At 44.5% G+C, this 19515-nt stretch overlaps 1 protein-coding gene across 8 annotated transcripts in view; it reads right to left on the bottom strand.

Annotated features, from left to right (window-relative positions):
• The window catches only part of mbnl2 (muscleblind-like splicing regulator 2), a 48917-nt gene that overhangs the window by 15833 nt on the left and 13569 nt on the right, over positions 1–19515 (bottom strand). For all 8 annotated transcript variants that reach the window (XM_053416885.1, XM_053416891.1, XM_053416887.1 and 5 more), the window contains exons 3-4: positions 555–719; positions 255–326 (exon numbers count right to left, since the gene is read on the bottom strand). In XM_053416885.1, the coding sequence (XP_053272860.1) occupies positions 255–326; positions 555–719 (237 nt within the window). The remainder of the gene's footprint in view (positions 1–254; positions 327–554; positions 720–19515) is intronic.

Here is a 19515-nt window from a genome sequence, read left to right as displayed (position 1 = left end):
ACCTGCGTTGATGCAGTGAAACACTTTCACACCTGGCATCTGCCCAGTGCAACCACCATCTACCGCTGACTCTTGAGTAAACCCCCAGAGAGCAGGTGGGAATTTGTCGTGGTTTGCTCAAGGGCATCCCGACCACAAACTCATGATCTTCCTCAAATTTGGAGTGCAGGCCAATTGGGGAGGAGGGAAAACACAAGGCTGTTTTGATGTAGTGTAAAAGATTTGTCATAGTTTCTCAGTGAATCTGCTTGTACCATTGACTGTAAATAAAGATGGTCGACATGACTGCTCCTCAAAAGTGACGCCAAAGCATCTTGATCAACCCCCTGGTGGTTGAAAAACAAAATTTGAAAAGTCAGAATACAAATGAAAATACAATTAATACAAAATATTGAATTCACTTGAGCTGTTGCAGCTTGATATGCAATTATGCAGTTATTACAACGAACGAAGATGAATTTGTCTTTTTTTTTACGGTTAAGCAAAACAACAGTACTATTTTCACAGTGAGTCATGCTGTCACAATTCCCAAGGCAACGAGGGCCTTGACTAACCACAGGATGCATGGTGGTGCCGGGGATCATGAACTGCATCTGCTGAGCCAACATGGCAGCCGCCGTCTTCTGCTGGATCAGGTTGTTGCGCCCGTTGATCTCCAGCTGGGTCTTCAGGTGAGCGGGCGGGTGGAGGTATTTGCAGTTCTCTCGCGTGCAGCGGCCCTGGGCGAGCAACAGGAGGAGAGAGAGAGAGAGAGAGAGAGAGAGAGAGAGAGAGAGAGAGAGAGAGAGAGAGAGAGAGAGAGAGAGAGAGACAGAGAGAGGTCATTAACAATCTTCTCTGAAAAGCTGAAGCCTCTGTTCAACACAGTGCACTGACGAGGGGCCATCTTCTCCTTATAAAGCTGAACTGTGAACAGGTTGCGTGTCTGCCCGAGGACGTGGCAGATACGTGGGCATTGATTTTGATCACAGACTCCAGAACATCAAGTGCTGGAAGGCAGCATACATATTCATGCTCGGAGAGTGTGAAACATATAAAATGATGAGAGCTGTGCATTGAGGAACACTCGTGCCCGTCGTGGGGGACGCAGGTAGCTCTCGGCATGAGTGGAAACATTGTTATGAAAGATCATTATCAGTCTCTGACTTGCTAGCTTGTTCTGGTCCTGGCTGCAACATGGACACACTGACAAGGCACACACACACACACACACACTCCTGGAGAGGAGGAGGGTAATAGTAGACAAAAGCTAGGGCACAACCATCATGGCTTATTCTGCGTATTCTCCGAGGAGATGCAAATGCAGGTTTGGTGGGGGGGAGATTTACTAAGACCCTGGCGGACGGAGGCAATTACAGAGGCTCATAATGACAAACACAATGATGCAGGATGGATCCTGGCTGCAGCGCGAGCTGTGAGGACGGTGGGTGGAGGAGAGAGGAGAGCTCAGGAGGGAGCGACAAAGAATACAATAGTAGGAGAATGGAGGCGAGGAGAAGAGCGGTGGAAAAGGTGTGGGCAGTGTGGAGTGATATGAATTAGTGCAGAGGGGAAAGGGGAGATGAGGAGAAAAGGTCGAGAAGAGAGAAGGAGAGGACACACTGCGCGTCTTTATGACTGTGAAAGGGAAGTGAAGCCAAATTAGAATCAGTCAGACTCCCCTTAACCCCCCCCCCCCCCCCCACCCCTTGTGACACTGAAGACCTACAGCACAGTGGCCTGATTAGCAGAGTCGTACAAGGAAATAGGGAAACATGACCTCTCAACAGCCATTTTCAGTCTTTTTTTTTTCTCAGACAAATTGGATCCGGATGTTTTCTAGAGTTTGTCTTTCACATGTGAAGAACGCAGCTGGAAGTGGTCAGAGAAAAGGTCTGGAACATTTAGGCGAGGGGGGGCACCTGCGTAGAGACGTGTACATTTTGCGGCAGAGATCACAAAAATGTCTTGACGTCAGTGCTCGTCTGAACGCAGATTGTGTCTCATAAACTGCAGCAGTCCAGTGGGTGCAGACAACTGAATCAAATCTGACAGGATGTGGAATTTCAGCTGGATGGTGCAGGGTTTGGAAAAACTGACAATGAAACAAGAGACGCCAGGCTCAAATAGAGCCGGAGGACACATCGATCAATATAAAGATTAAGAGAGTCATAAGAGAGGCAGCAGTCAGATGACTCGCTGTACTTTGCTTCCTGATGAACTTAAAAGTAGCCCTATGCTTGTTTCCTGTTCTGCCAGTCCAGGAGAGGCTGGTACGACGCGAGAAATGATTGGTGTCATTAATCAACATTAATAACCACCGATTCAATTAGAGTGTGTCAGCTCAGGGTCATGGTATTGTGCAAAGTAACTGCATTTCCTACCTATTATAGAATTTAATTCAATTTAATTTCTATCCTGTTTTATTCAGTTTTTTGTGATGCATTTCTTCATCTCTTTACCAAGGGAAATAATCTGGGCTTTGGTATCGATGTTTGGTTTGTTCAGTTCATGGTGTATTAAGTGGAAAAGTCCAGGAATTCAATAAAAACACAGGTAAGGTAAGTGTGTTTTCTCAAAAGTTACATATGAGTTCTTGAGGTATAGGGCCAAGAAACAGTTTTTGGGGAGGTCACAGTGTTCTTGTGACCTCTCAGCACCAAATTCAAATATGCATTTTTGCACCAGTTGTCCCCCCCAGTCGTTCCTGAGATATCGCGTCCGAAGAACATCCTGCCTCTAGCCAGGGAGTCTGTCGAATAAGAATCTATAAGACAATACCTTATCCTTATTCTAAAACTATTCTTAGTATGGCACTGAACTGGAACACGTCCCATGGGGTCACGATATAAATGATTACAGGCACGATATGGATTTGAAGCAGCTACTTAACCTGTTCGACTCCATATTGGACCTGCAGGCAAACGGGGTGGAAGGTTTTTTAATCAAGCGCAGCTCAAGGTACAAGGCCGGCTGCCAGTGTAAATAACCAATAATCTTCAAGACTCATCAAATGAAAAACGAATAAAACCTCGCAATCCTTTTCTCCCTGACAGATATTAAAGACACTCCACACTCACCACTCCTAACTGATTTAAAGCTGCCACGAAGGATTATTAATTCCACAGACGCTACATGAGCCTCTTTGCAATTGTTGTGAATAGACACACAGAGATATTGCAGGGAATTAGGGGTGTTTGTCTTGTGAGACACAAAACCCTGGCTACACCGGTATCAGATAACGGGGCTTGACATTCACAGAGACCCCGGGGCGGCTCGGTAATGATGAGAGTCACGAGTCAGACAGCGCTGACCTCCACACCCTTGTGTTAACGCTGCAGTAAGCCAATCCTTTCCCCTCCCCCCCCCCCCCACCCCTTCACAGTTCACATGCACAAAATCACACCTGCCCACACATATGCATACTAAATCGCACCGATCGCACAGAGCGTCGCCCACGCAGCGTGGCGCAGGCATACATGCCCGCAGATACACACCCTGCCGCACACAAACAGATCTGCTAAGCCATGTCCAGAGCGGAGTAATAACGCTAGCACAGAAACCCACAACTGAAAAGCCTCAGAGGTGACAAAACTAATTAGGGCTTCATGCGCTGACAAAAGGTGGGTTTGTGCGTGTGTGTGTGTGTGTGTGTGTGTACATGAGAGAGGGAGAGATTGCGTGGGCAGGTGTAGCTGTGTGTGTGTGTGTGGGTAGGATAAACTGTGTGGGAGGGTGTGATTGTGTGTGTGGGAGGGTGTGATTGTGTGTGTGTGTGTGAGAGAGAGAGAGAGAGGGAGCTGATGCTGAAGCTGTGACCTGGACGGCATCCCAGAGGGAGCCAGCGGGGCGGCGGCGAGCGTCACCAGCGTGGAGATCACAAATATAGACGACGGCCCAAAACCCTTCTCCGCTTTCACATTACGCCGACTTTGAGTGAAGCCATTACATCGCTGCATATTCGGCTCATCCGTCCGTCTGTGAGTGACACGTGCTTTTCGCCAATTGCTCATCATTACTCCCCATTTAAAGTGATGAGGTAAATGGTGGTGAGGCGACTCTGGAGAGTGTTTTGTAATGCAGTGTTTGAAAAGCACAGGGCTCTGACTCGTAAAGACAAAAAAACCCTTCCTCTTTCATCCTGTCAGACTTAGTTTGAGAGGCCTTTTCTCCCGGATGGAGTCATAATCTATCAGGGCATTGTGCTTGGTGGTCTCATGAATCAGGTTTGATTTGTCTTCAACCCTCCCTCTTTTTGTCCGGTTCGGTGAGATGGAAGAAGCACATAAATGACTCGCCTGTCGGAGCCGTCAAGGCTCTAATGGAAATGCGACCGCGATTTAAAAACAGTGGGAAAATAAATCAATTATTAAAACATTAATCATTTTGGTGCAGACTTAATTTCCTCCGAAGGTCTTATAGTCATATATGTGTGGACTGATGAAAAAGAAGAAAACGTGCTCCCCCCTGTTTTTTCATTATAACATATTACTCTTTGTTTGCTCATGCTGAAGTCCAACAGAAAGAGCTGTGAGTCCAACTGATGCTGATGCCATTATAAATTGCCAATTTATATTGCCACTATATATAGGCCGTTATATATATATATATATATATATATAAAAAATGTGGCAATAATTCCTACGACAATGTTATTAAATCCTTGAAATGTAATTGAGACTTGATATTTTACATTTAAACATAGTAACAGACACTTTCACAGTGTCTGTTACTATCTCAGACTCAAGGAAGTCTCCGAGGATAGAGAGGATATAGATTTTCTATAAATATAGCTAAAGCACGTTAAATGGCTGATCTCCACACAAAAGGGGTGATCTGTTCATTTGAAGAATCTCAGCTTTCCTTCAGAGTCAAGATACGAGGTCAGGTAGTCCAAAGCTTTATTCTGGGATAATCCTCTCCTGAAGAAGACGTTCCAGGCTGTGATCAAGCAACAATGGTGATAAAAAATACAACCTCACACACGCAAGTAATGATGCATTCATGGAAGTCAGGGAAGTGTTAATTTATAGGTACCGTGCACGGCTGTTACAATTAATTCTAATCTAATCGAGGGTCCAGGCTGCGGTTCGGGAGAACGTGTCCCTGCAACACTTGTGGATTCGGAGCACATAAAATGAGGTAATCTTTGAGGGAGAGGCGACACAGCATCACATAAATTGGGGGAAAAAAGAGGAGAGGAGTGCTTATGACTCATGGCTGAAGCAGTGAAGTGGACCGCCGACGCAACAGTGACGGCGTTGAAAAGCAACATGTGTGCCTGAGGAACCAGATGATGGCACAGTACTGTCAGCACTGCAGACACAGACGCACAGAGTGAGTGCAGTGTGCCCTCTGTTTAAGCCACCCACTTGGAGCGGAGCAGGAATCCATTCATTGCGGGCATTGCCTCGGAGCAGGACCGTCTATGAAAAGGATCTTTGAAAGCACCAAGGCACGTCAGTGATTCACCCTCCAGCCACCGGTGTGTAGCCATAGCTACACGGTGAAATTATACCTTTCAGCTGCGTCGCTCAGCAGCCGCTCGTTGAACGTTGCTGTTTTGCACTTGTGTGTAGGACATGCTGCGATACGCACGTCGGGATACTGCTAATAACTGCTTTGATTCAGATTGGATTATTATCTCTTTGAAAAACAGACAACAGGAGATCAAACATTAATTATCAGTTGTTTTCACTTGACACATATCCTCTGACCAAGAGATTATAAATTGAGACATTACTCCTGGCACGTTCGTTATATCCACACAGCCATCGCCAACGGGATCCTACTTATTGTTTGCCAAGTCTCCATATGGCAGTAATGTCTATAAAAATGTGTTTCACATCAGGGTTGGAGGGGATAAAGGCAGATACTTTTACAAACAGATTAGGATAAAACTCTCACTCTCTAAGATTTCTCTAATTGTTTTTAGTTATTCTAGTTCTTCATCTAGAAATGTTTTATGAGGGATAATCCCCTTAATCTTTTCTGTGCCATTGTTAAAGTGTTTTCTTTTTTCTTAAACTGCTCTGGAGCTTTTATTTTGATTCCTTCATATTGTCCAAAACGGATATTGACACTGCTGATTTATGAACATTAATAATAGCTGATGAAAAGAAAATGATTAACAAATATTCTCAAAATCATTAAATCATTTTAGTTATTTGATCAATACTTTTGCATTTGGTTGTCTATAACATTAAAATTGCCTTAATTTGGCAAAAATGTTTTACCGTTTAGTGACTTGAATGTATTATTATTATTAACCGTTATTTATTTAGACGAGTCCCTCTGAGATAGAGATCTCATTTTCAAGAGAGACCTGAGTGGGCAAAATAAATTATTAAAAACATAATAACAATGTCAAGGAGCAGAAATCCATTTATCCTGTTCTGTGTCCTGTCCTGTTCAGCAAATGCGATCTTTCCAAATGCAGGCTTAAGGTACCTGGAATATCAGCCAATCATGTGACCTAGCCAAGAGATATGTATGATCATAATTTGGCAATCAGGGTTTGTAAAAAAAACGGCACGATGCCTGTCAGTCCTCTGCTAGAGAGAGATTTGACCCACCTCCTCACACAGGGTGATGATGGGTACCATAAACCTCAACTGTAATAAAACTGGGTCCAGAGGTTCGAGGATAGTAGGAGGCTGCAAGCATGGAAAACACATCATCATAATCTAAAAGTGACAGGAATACTGCTTCAATAATTCCGCTACAGAAGGAAACTGGCTCTGTTTCTAACCAGGGAACCGATCTTCTACAGTAGTTTAGTCACACGCCTGTATATTGGCCCTTTTCCACTCATCAAAAAACCTGTTAAAGACGCTTGAATTTCAATGTTTGCACATTAAAGTTTCTGACGCATTCGTGACGTTGAATTTGACTCAACAGGGGGAAACGAGAAAGACAAAATCCTCTTGTGGCAATGAGAAAAGAAACCAATAACAAATCCTACTTCAGTCAAGTTAATATCGACTGTATTAATCTGTAGTTTTCTTATAATATACTGTAGATTAACATAATTTATCTACAGTTTAAACAAAATAAATTCACCTTAACTGTTTTATATTTATAAACCTGGAAGTCTCTGTAATTTAAAATGTATTATTCTAGGGAGACCTCGACAAGATGGCAGAAGAAATAAAGTATTTCAAGGACAATTATTGAAAATAGAGCACTATATAAACAGATAGGAGACAATAGATTCATGAGACCACCTAAGAAAAGCATTTGCACTCATCTGTTACACAGTTTGTCATGCATGGAGACAAACGTTTATTTTTCCCAGCGTTCCACCGATCACGCTCCGAATCAGACACAGGCACACAGTGTTCAATTGGCAAAACTTAAGCAAAAAAGGCAAGAGACAAAACAAGGCAAACATTTGCATGAGAACACAAACACACACACACAAACACACAAAACAATCACCCACACACAGTGAGAGGTTGCTGTTGAGGACGCTGCGTTTCTCGAACCGCAACACTCACAGGAAACAGGGAGCAGGGCCACGACAGAAAAACACTTGAGGGGTATACATCTTTTGACTGTGTGCATCTTGAACTCCCAGTGACCCACTTCTTTGTTCTAACTCTGTTCTTGTCTAATACTGTTGACAGTGGCTGCTCGGCATGCCCGGGTTTTCTGGAAGTCATTATAAGAGTGAATATGTTCATACACAGACGAACATGGAGCATCTGACTAACTTGTGAGTCAGCCGTGGCCCGTGAGAAACCTGATTACCAATTACCGGTGCAATTACAGCGAGAGAGTCAATACACTAACAAAAAGAGTGATTATTAAACTAGAATTGCACCCAGTGGAGCACAAACCTCCGCCTAGGCCCAAAGTCCAGAGCCAAAAAACAGACAGGGGTGAGAACATAGCCTCCGTGGCTGACGTAATACAGCCCCTACTGGGCCTGAGTCCTGGAGACATAATTAGCCCCATCCTCCGTTAAAATCAAATAAATTCATGGCGAACACAGTCCCGAATGGCCCGTGTATAACTAGCATTAGCATCCCCTGCCCAAGATTCATGCAGCCCCCCTCCTTCACCAACCGGGCTGAATGGTCAGAGCGATGACTGTTGTGTGTCCGTGGGTGGCACGGACACAGAGAGCCAGTCTTCCACCCCCACCGGCAGAATAGCGCTTCAGTTGTGCCCCCCCCATCCCCGTTCACCACTGTAACATTTGCATTTCGCCCTCAATGGCTGCTCTATGCTCAGACCCGCTGGAGACCGAGGGGGGCTGCCTATAGGCTGCAGTTGACAGAGGAGCTGTAAATGTTCTCGTAAAGGCTACTGGAAACCTGCTTTTCAAATTATACCCCTGTGGTTCCAATCTCCTTTAATGGGGAAGCTATTGCCGCCATGCTCCCCTGTCGAAGATGGATACACTCAAAATGAGTCACTGCCTTCCTCTCCCCATGTCAACACTTCAACCCAACAAACAATATTTCTGAATTATGTAGCGCCTGAATCAAGGGAATCTGCGATGTGCGTGTGTTTGTCCATTAAGCCCCGTTTTCTTCAGCTGCACAGAAAACCTCGGTGGGCTCTCGTCTAACTGAGCCCCGGTGATGTTTTCTTAATGCTGGCGTAGCGCTTGGTGACGTGATTGGTGACAGTGTGTCGGGCGGTATTGGCAGACTGCAATCCGGAAGTAACAATCAGGCAGAAAGATCATGAAAGAGTCAGCATGACACAGTGAAGTGGCTGGAGAAATGGGATTCAGGTCTTAATCTCCAGGCAAATCAAGCTAATTCTAGAGGAAAATGCAGCATAAACACAGTAAACTACCCACATAGGCAGGTCTTTAGTGCTCACATTTGGAAATCTCCCACAGCATGTGGTGTTTGGATGGCCGTACCGTGCAGAGAAACTGTAGTAAAGTCTTCCTCCCCTCGTTTATCCGATTGTCCTTCCGTGCTTGAGAGGAGGAGGGCCGCTTTGAGAAACTGACACTAATTTCCCTGACATGAAGCCTGTGATATGTGTAATCCCCTTAGAGCATAACCGAAGAACCTGTTGTATCCCCGCTGACCGGCAAAGACGGAGGAAGGGAGGGAGGGAGTGAGGAAGGGGGGGGGAGTGAGGGAGGGAGGGGTGGACAGGCGGGCACTTGTTCCTCTTATCTTTCCCTCATATCTCCCAAACTGCCTTGTCTTTGCAGTGTGTGACCTTTTACATCCTGCCATTAATGGGAGGTGAACTTCAGTTTTTTGAGAAATATGCTCATCCTTTACCTGGGTGTCCTGTGTTTCTTGGCCTGCATCCTGGAATCATCAGTACCAGGACCCTACCGCCACATTTCAATCCCATATTTGTTGCACTTTATATCAATATTTTAAAAGAATTTGTCTTCTTTTCATAATGTCAGTCATTTCCTTCTGTACTTTCTCAGCTTACTCCGATAGAACCGGAGTAAACGGGGAAAGAGGAGCTGACAGCCTGTTATGGGTCAGGCTATAACAGGTCATAAGGACACCACTCCGGTGAGAGCCCCCGGGTATAAGACGCCGACTGGACCGGCACTCCGGTGCTCAAAGAAAAAGCAGACCCAGTGATCCCAGCACCCGGTAGAATACCAATGCAATGGATGCACATGGACAGGGCTTCCCTTCATCCTCAAACACAGAGAGTGCTCCCTCTTACGGATCCTGTTTTGTTTTTTGGGCTCTAATGGATCCGTTTGGACTAATGGATCTGTTTGAAGGAGCAAGGCTCCAGGACACCGGGAAACACAAAATCCATTTTGAAATGATAGCCTCAGGCTTTTTGCTAACATTTGGGCTGGTAATGGAGAACAGGAATCAATGGAGAGCAGTGGGTAAAGGCGGGGCATGTACTGTAAATGTAAAAACTGCGGAGGATGGTCAGCTTCGTTTATATTGTGATCAGGTATATTTAAATCACAAAAAAGGCAATACCATCAGTTTAAAGGACATAGACCAGGTAATTTGGACAACACACACACACACGCACACACACTCAGACACACGTAAGACTGTGTTGCCTCAGCAGTAATTAAGTGCCTTTGTTTCACCAGCTGTAATCCCACAGATAGAGGAGTAGTACTGCAGCTGACACGCCTGAGATTACCCAAGGAGAGAGAGGAGGAAAGATTGGAACACAGACAAACACAAACACACACACACAGGGTGGAGAGTGGGATAAATGTGAGATAAAACTGTTTTTATTCTTTGATCGTTTGTCCTGGGACTCCTAGATCGCAGGAATCTTTCTCCCTGAGGTTGCAAATTGCACAAAAAAAATACTCCCAGTGCCGTCACTTAAGACGTGTAACAAATGATCATGAGTCCGCACCCAAGTATCTCAAGCAATTTACTTCTACGTAATCTGATCATTTAAAAGTCCAGCAGAAGGTTTTTGGGGTTTGTTGTGAAACGACCACAGTTAATGGGAAGCACCGGAGTGGGCAAAAGGCCATTCTAAATAAGCTCAACCATAAAGTCATTAACATTCATGCCATTAAAATTCACCTATAAATGAAAGCTATAAACGCTGTGTAAGTGCATCTACATTAACCGCAGGATATCGAAAATAGTTTTTTCAGAGCTGTGATAAATGCTTTGTGCAGGTTATGATAAAACGCTTTGTTCATCTGTCACAGCAGCTGACAGATTTTGACAATGGAGCTTTCATGCGTTTTATGCAGAAGAAGAAAAAATGCAATTTAAAAACGTACCAACCGCCACTTAAGGTCATCAGCGTTTATATGATGGCTGTGATAATGATCCACACTGGACTGGGAATGTTTTTTATTGCTGTGGATGTTTTTTTGAATCGGGGAGGTGATGGCCAAAGTCCGGCTGCGGCGGCACCTGCAGCGCCCAGGTCCCTGCTGCTAATCCAGCCCAGCTTCAGTTAATCTGATCATCTGTGACCTGCTGAGACATGAAACCCACCCTCCAGAGCTCGTCTAATCTGTGCACACACAAACACACACATAGAGGGATACAGGCATGCTGAAAGGTGCAACTTAAACACTCATGCCACACACAGTGCATTCAAGTGAGGCGCTGTCTCATGTTCCCACACTTCTACAAATACACACCCAGAAGAAAGGCTCAGCTATGACAGTGCCAGCTCTCAGTCTGTTGATAGGTGAGTCATATGAGGCATTAGCCAGCTTGTGACAGGCTGTCACTTCCCTGCGCTGAGAAGACGGATCTTGTCAGCTTTGCACTGGTATGACAGCAGTCCTATATCATAACCAGCTTCGACTAGCTTTGAACAGAGGGAAGACTTCATTGAATAGGGTTAGATGATGTTGATGCCCTAGTTTGAGAGGAACTGTGTCAAAGCCCCAAGAGGAAACAGCAGGAAGCCACTGGGCCTTATTTAAATTTTCTAATTTTACATTTGCTAACAGATAACTCGTTTTCAATCGCTCTCTAAGGATCAAAGCTGCTCCAAAAATAACTCTGATCCACGACAAATGCTGAGGAGAGACGTTCAACAAACAATGCAGGAGAGGTAAAAACAAAAAGGCTAGCCTACGTCTTCTTTCCGCCACTGACAGTATTGACCGCGTGTCAGAGCGTGTTGAGGAGTTGTGTAAATCCATAAAACAGATAAAGGCGGATAATGAGATGGAAGGGAGCGGGCAGATCTATTCATCAAAGCCCCCTTCTAACACACTCAGCAGATAAGGGCAGAAATGTTGTATGGCTGCTTACTCTCCAGTTTGGAGATTAAAGCTTTGGTTGCTGACAAAATGAAAAAAAGAAAAAAGTTGAGAGGTACAGGTTTATAATTAAAACGACAGAGAATCTGGAGCACGGTTACTCAAAGTCAGAATTTACAGTTAGGCTTCTTATCGCGTATCTTTCATCATTGTCTCGAAAAGGCCGCGCAGATATTCATACCCCTGTGTAAATAGTGAGAGAAAGGAATCATGCAGCGATTCAAAGTTAAAGATTGATCAAACTAAAATATGTCCCAGCAATATTGTATTAATGGAAAGGAAACAAGAGTTAAAAACTAAGAAATTACATAATTGTACAAAAAAATTTAATCAATTCAATCTATCTAATAATTTATCCAATGGACAAATTAAGAACGTTAAGTATAAATTGTGCTTAGGAAATCACGTGTTTCTTTGTTTACAGCACATCAACACCATGTGTCGGCCCTTATCACCATAAGCTCTCCAATCCAATCATCTTGGTCTTAGTCTGCAGACGTGTATGGTATTTGTATTACAGTAAATGTATCCACGGTATTGGATACATCGTCAACACGGCCACTCGTTCACTGTGAATCCTCTGGATTATCTCCTACCTTATCTGGAGTTTTTCTAGGGGCTGGCAGGAGAAACTCTGGAAAACATCCTCAGTAGCTGACTTGGGCGTATACGTTCTTACATCCAGCAACCAGCAAAACCACAGGCCGACCAAACAGCCCAAATCGTGCATATTTAGAAAGGGCACTGACTGCACTAGTGCAACCAAAGGGAAATAAGGTGACCATTCACCGTATGATGATGAGGTCCCTGAGGATGCTTCTTCCTGTGGGCCGAAGAGGCTCTTCGCCCACACGGAGATGATGAAAACATTCCTCATGAGGTGGAGAGATCGCTTATGCTTGGTTAAAGTAGTAAGTGCCCTTTGGTCGAAGAGACGAGATCAATAAACTATGGTACAGTGACTGAAGCAGCCTTTGAGCTGCAGGGTGGGTTTTTTCTTTAAATCGTCTGATGCAGGTAAACATATTGACACACTATTCACTCGTGTCATCACCCTGTGCCTTTTCCTGTTTTCTTTGAGGTGAGACTTGGTTCCGTGGAGCCAGTGAGTTAAAAAGAGGTTCAATGTTGAGATTTAACTTTTCAGAGGCAACATCTGCTTGTGTCTAGTGTCCAAGACTATCCCATCTTTAAACCTGACGCTCTTCCTGCAGCTGATCCTTTCAATGGTTTGCTACAGCTAAATGCGGTGCCAATTTATACTGGTACCACTTCTATCATCCTCCCTTCCCTCAAGACCTCCTCATTCCCTCACCCGCCATGGGTTCTCCCTTTCTGTGAGGGTGCACCCTGTCAATTAGTGTCCCCCACCTGTCTCTGTGGGTCACTGGTGCAGGCATCTGCTGGGTGTGAAATTGGTCATCTCACTTTTGTCCATGAACTTTGCATGGCACCCTCTCCGTCGACCCAAACACACACACACACACACACACACACACACAGACACTGTCAGAGATATGCAGCCATGACCTAAACTTGACCTTTATGGTATGGCCACCCTGTGTGGTTGGGGAAAGGGGGGAAGGTGTGACATAATAATACCTTGAGCCTGGACGGGGGTATTATAAAACTATCTGCACCAGAATAGTACACAGTCCCATGCAGGCTCCTGCAGCTTTGCCAGCTCGTATTTTTACTCTCAAGCTGCCTTCCGACATACATTGAAGTCTGGACATTTTTCCTGAAAATACACAAAGAGCAAGTGGGCCTGTTGATGACATTTCGAACATCTTAGGATGAAAAAGAGGTGTCATACGTATAAAGATGCTGTAAAACATTGAAATTAGTTTTGAGGGCATTTGGCCGCCGCCAGTGTTGATAAAACACTGAAAAACTAAAACAGGTGATTTCCACAGCAGATTAAATAGGTTGTGTGCTTCCTCCTGCATGCTCTACCCTGGTACCACCTGCCTCGCCGGACTGTCCCTGACAGTTTCCTTTTGTTGTGAACGCGTCTGACACAGAAAATACCCAACTGCATTCCTCACATGAGAAAGGGAAACTCAACAAAAATGCCCAGACCAAATTCTTTAGGAAAACACCTTCGGTCACAATGTTCCCTGATCTCAGAATAAAACTCTGTGAGTACAACATGGTTATTTCCGTTGAACGGAGACACAGAGTATCCTTTTCCTAATAGACATGAAGTCTTATTGTTGTTGTGGGAATTCATACTGGGCTCAGCCAAACAGAGAGAGGCACCGATAGAGCATCACTTAAGAACCAGAGTAGGAATTAGCGGAGGGCGTGTTGGTATGAAAACATTTACTCCAGTACCCAGCCCTCCCTCTAACTAGACAGCTGCGAGCCTTTCATTCACTAATACAAGAGCCTTTTACACCGACTCCGAGACTTTCATCCAGCCAAGTTCTATCAAATTACTCCAATTTGGAGCTGCAACACTCCGGCCTATTAGGCCTGATGTTTTTGAAGACGGTAAAGTGGAATAAATTCCCTGCTATAACCTCATGGCAATGAATGCAACAGCAATATTGTTTCGGTTAACCAGCCATTTTAAACAAGACAGAAGCACACGCCTACCTCATCTCACCAGCGATTCGATCCATAATATAATGAGGTAAAATGAGTTTTTCTTCCTTATGTTTGTGGCGAGGGTGTAGATCAGAATTTAAAGTTAGTGCACTGGAAGAAAACAGCAGCTCCTAAGTGATGTGTGATTTGAGATGTTGCTCTCCTCTCAGCTCATCGCTATCTGTGGTGCAGCATAGGGAGCGTTTTACGAGAAATCATGGCAGGTTCCACTGCTTCAGCACAGTCCATCACTGCCACTCGTCAAAACTGAATAGGATATGAGTAAGAACACTCCGAGGAGAAAGAAAGAGTTATTAAGGAGGTGAGCCCATGTGAGTCAAAATCATTTTGATGCTGAGAGATCTAAGCACATGGTCCATGTGCGTTTAGGGATTCATAATGGTTTGAAATTGTCTCTAAATCAAGAATGGGTGTGTTTTGTGGTTTTAATACCAGAGAAGAAAACTATTGGGCGAGGTAGACACTGTGAACCAAACAAAGAAAAGCCAGCGTATAGGCGCCAATGTTTTTGTTGTATTCAGCAAGCGAAGCATTTGATTAACTGCACTTTGGAAAGCATTGGTGAAAATCTTCATCAAATATTTGCATTAGTGTGGAGGCGGCATAACACCTACACACCCATGGGCCTTAAGATGAGTGTATTTGATATTTGTACAACAACAAAATGACAACCGCGCTGGCCTGAAAAGTAGCAATGACACTTTGTGCCGGGTGTAAGATAAGGAGCACAGTCTTGTATGTTTTCTGCTCTGACACATTCCCACATGGGACCGGGATGTCATGCTAGGCCTGGTTCACAACAGCCTGTTTGACACAGACCAATAGTCAACTCGGCAAAAAGAAGTGAAGGGAACCCATTCTGGTGTAAGGCCCCTAAAGATTGCATTTCTGTTGCCTCATTAGATGAAGCCAATTAAGAAGATCTCTGTCTCATTATAAAGGCTGGCCCCTGGGAGACAGCTGGGCCTGTCTATCTAACTGTTTGTAGCTCCCTAGGTGTGTGTGCGCGTGTGCGTTTGTGTGTGTGTGTGCGCTGGGGGTGGTCAGATGGGAATTGTGGAGCAACTGGGGCTATGTGTCTTTGCAAGTTTGTCCATTTTATAATCAGAGGAGAATAAAAGGAAGCCTGGGGGTGCAGTCAACACATTTCCCGAGCAACTATCAATTTCTGTGTTTAATACGGGGCCACTGCAAATGCCACATGCTTGTGTACTGGGAATACAAGGAACGCACTTTCTTAAATGTACGGTGGCTTTTAGCAAACATACAAATAAATGCTTCTCTCAAAAGAAATCAGAGCAGAACAACCTCAGTCTGTCTCTGATGAGTGATGATGAAACTGCATATCAATAATTAATGAGACCAATACTAAAGGTCAGGCGCCCAGCGAGCCGCCAGAGATCTGCCTTCAGCTTCACTGCAGAGGCGCTCATGGCGGCAGAGGCTGCTGCAGCAGGAAAGGGGGTCCGGGTCCAGCTGGCTTTGAAATGACCAAAATGTTCGGATGCCATTGATTTTGCAGAACTGATTAAACTCACAGTATTTTTTTTTCATTCTTTTTACAGAGAGGTGGGGGGGGGGGGGGGGGGGGGGGAGAATGCAGTGAATCCTGTACTTTATCAGCGCTGTGGGCAGCAGAGCAGAGCGAGATGGAGGAAAAGGATGACTCAGACCTAGTGGGTAGATTGAGACCAGGTGAGACACTGGTGCAGCAGATGGGCCGGTTTTTCATTGCTCCGTCCCTCCGTCATGAGGAACACTGTTCTATTCTGACTTGAAAGGACTGTAGTTTTCTATTAACCCATTGAACTCTGTGGCAAAAATGTAGGCAATGGTACGTCTGGGCTAACATTGGTATTTTGGGAATATCTTCAAATGCTTCAAATCAATAAACTATGTACAATCTAAGCTAAAAGTCCAATAAACCATAATGGTAAAAGTACAGAGGACAGAGGCCTTGGTTTTCTGCTCCAAAAAGAACAGTTGTTCTCGCTATTATAGTTTTTATTTTTGATCCATTTGAACACTATCATGCAAACAACAACCCCCTACAGGCAGATAGAGGAAATCCCAAGGTGCAACCGCACATTGTAAACACATTTTGCACAGGATGTAAGATAATGAAATGACGTTATCGTGACCATACAATGTGATGAGGGGAACTTACACATACAAAAAGATTTAATGTGCTGGATACAATACTTCTGGCTCCAAATGCACAAGATGTCAGCGTTTGTATCCGGAATATTTTGGCTTAATTTCTGGACAGTTTCAGGAAGTGGACACGCATTGTCCTTCTTTATATAGAGTCTATGGTCCGGATGGCATTACCCTGCTGATCCAGCACCACTGCAACGAATCCCATTTTCCATCAGGATACATTCTTTAATTCCAACATAAAACTAATGTGTCTAATGTAACTAAACCCATGTTTTGACTTGATATTATTAATATCATCAGAAGTGATGTATTTCTATATATTCTCTGAAATTCATGCCTCATTTTTTGGGTCAATAAAGGTAAATGCTGCTTATTCTCCTCTTTCTGATGCCTGGAGCATTGTCACTTGATATTAGACACAATCCTGCCTTCAAACTACACAACTCACACACACACACTGATACAGATGTGGGTCAGAGCAGTGGCCCAATTAAAACCCCAACCCCACGGTATAAACTTTTGCAGCACAGTGCAGTCCGCAGTAACATCAATAACCCTTGTAAGTGCAATCAATTTGAATTTATACAAAATGACAACAGTAACATGCAAATTCCCCGACGCGGGGAGACAGAGAATGTAGAGGCTGTTGGAAAACTGATATCTTTGAGCTGTGCTTCGACCACAATCCTGATATGACAACACAGGACCAGTCAAAGTGTTAAGGCTAATAAAAAAGAATAAATAAGAACTAGGTGCGGTTTATTTCCACCTTCTACAACTGCAAAACACACTGGTCTATTCGCTGAAAAGAGGTTCTGGGCTTTTCTGTTATTGATATGAAACATTTCCAGTGACTGACTAACCATGCCTGGGTCATGACACTCAAACAGGGAGCGGATCCAACTTCCTCCTTCTCTTCTCTGTTCCTGCGCTTGGACCTATTTTCAGATCAGTTAGTTTGGGGATGTTTGCTGCAGGGGGTGAAATCACACGGATCGTTCTCTCCCCCGTTTGCAGTGGGAAGAGAACAAGGGAGTGTGCGTATGTCTGTTTACGCGGAGGCTTGTTTAAGGAATGGACACGGTGGGGGTCTCCTAGGGGGTTATCAAAGCATGCTTCATCCACTGTGGCCCGAACGCTAAGCTCAAGTCAGTGCCTCATTGTGTCTGTGTGAATGACCCTGGGGGAAACACCAGCTCCTGCTGCGCCGCATACATTCCCCTCCACGCTTGCTCTGCCCAGGGTGTGGCCCAGTTCGCGAGGATTACGCCGAGGAATGCAGCCGAGCCCATCTTTTAAAACAAGGGTGGAGGGGGGGATGGCAGAGGCCATGGGCATAAAGTTCACGTTCGCTAAGGCTTCCTAAAGAGGCAAAACATTGTAAATGCAAAAGAATCCAAGAGGGAGAAAGTTATAATCAAATTAGAGGAATCTCTAAATATAAAAAAAACCATCTTCGGTATCTGTCTATTGGAATATCAATGTGTGGTGTCTGTCGGGACTGGTGGCTGTGGAGCAACAGATTAACTCAAGGTCACAGACACTTCCCCACTAAACACAGTCGTTGGCAATTAGTTTACAAATAGTTTGAAAGCTCCTCCGACTCTCTGCTTGGCTAGACCTGTCACACCCTCTCGCTGCCGCCTTTATTTCTTAACTCCTTCTGGCTGAATCACTCCTTCTCCCCCCTTTCATCAAATATTACCACCTTCCCTTCTTTCCCTGTTCCCTCGCGTCTTTATTTACCGGTGTCAGCCATCCCACGACCCCAAAAACGGAAGCTCTCGTGAAGCAGGGTCCGGATTAAGATGTTCTTACCTCAACTAAAGGGGGGGTCTGCACAGAATCTGTGACACAAATGAGAAACCACAACACACACCTGAAAGTAGCTTAAAAAACTAAAACGCTACCACGTGAGATTATGTTTCTGCGGTGTAGTAAAACAGCCATTTAGATATCAATCTCCTCATGAGCTGCCTCTCTTTTAGTGTTTTCTGCTCACAGCCTACACTTGTTATGTCATATTTTGCACTGACAAACAGTCAAGAACATAAATTGAGACAAACGCTCTGGACACGAGGAGGCTCTCGCAGGAGCCGGGATGAAATATAACCCAGCCAGCTCGAGCAAAAAGCAGGAGAGGAGAGATGTGTTAACAAAAGGCTTCTGTCAGAGGCATGGCCAGTGTGACATCATCACATGACCAGCATGATTGCAGTTAGCCCATTACCTTAGGTATTCTCGCTAATTTCCTACAGCCCCCTCCTCATCACATCTCTACCATCACTATGTCATGGTGGATGTAAGACATTTAAAACTTTATCTGTGTCCCTGCTGGAGGCTGAAGGCTGCCTGTATTGATTATCTATGATTAACTATATCTTCACATGATCTATCAGATTATCAATAACGCGACAGTTTAAACAATTATACAATCTGCAGCCAGACTTTCAAATGCCATGTAATGCCGCCGCCAAATCTGTCTGCTCACATTTGTTTTTTCCTAATTCAAGAAATAAAACACCTCTCCGTGAAAATACTCGCAAAGCTTCATCATGTTTACCAACAGCCAAATGGGACTATAGCTTTATCTGGACGCACATGAAGCAGCCCGGCCTATTTTGAGAGATGACAAATGTATCACAGAGACAATATTTCTAAAGGCGTCAGAGTAGGGCAGGACGGCAAAAAATAACCTTGTAGACATGACTATAGAAATGCTGTGGGCTTTGTGATCGAGACAGTAGACTAGACAGGGAATGATCGTCTGTTTCAAAGCATGCTAACAGAAAAAGCAAAAACCCGGTATTCCAGTTGTTATCCGCTCATTTGTTGAATGCAAATTTTGTAAGTGACTGTTTGGCCGTTTGCCATCCCACTACACCCATCCCTTATCCTTATCAGGAATCTGAAAGGCCTTGGGTGCTTCGCCAGGACTCATCAGTAAGGATGGATGCACACAGGACCAATAACTGAATTACACTCTCAAATGCAATTTATACCCAAAAATATACGAGCCGCTTATCTCCCGTCTCTTGCCA

Source organism: Pleuronectes platessa, chromosome 24 (genome assembly GCF_947347685.1).
Source record: "Pleuronectes platessa chromosome 24, fPlePla1.1, whole genome shotgun sequence".
Lineage (NCBI taxonomy): Eukaryota > Metazoa > Chordata > Actinopteri > Pleuronectiformes > Pleuronectidae > Pleuronectes > Pleuronectes platessa.
Note: the sequence above shows the minus strand (reverse complement) of the source record. Positions and strands in the feature narration are given on the sequence as shown.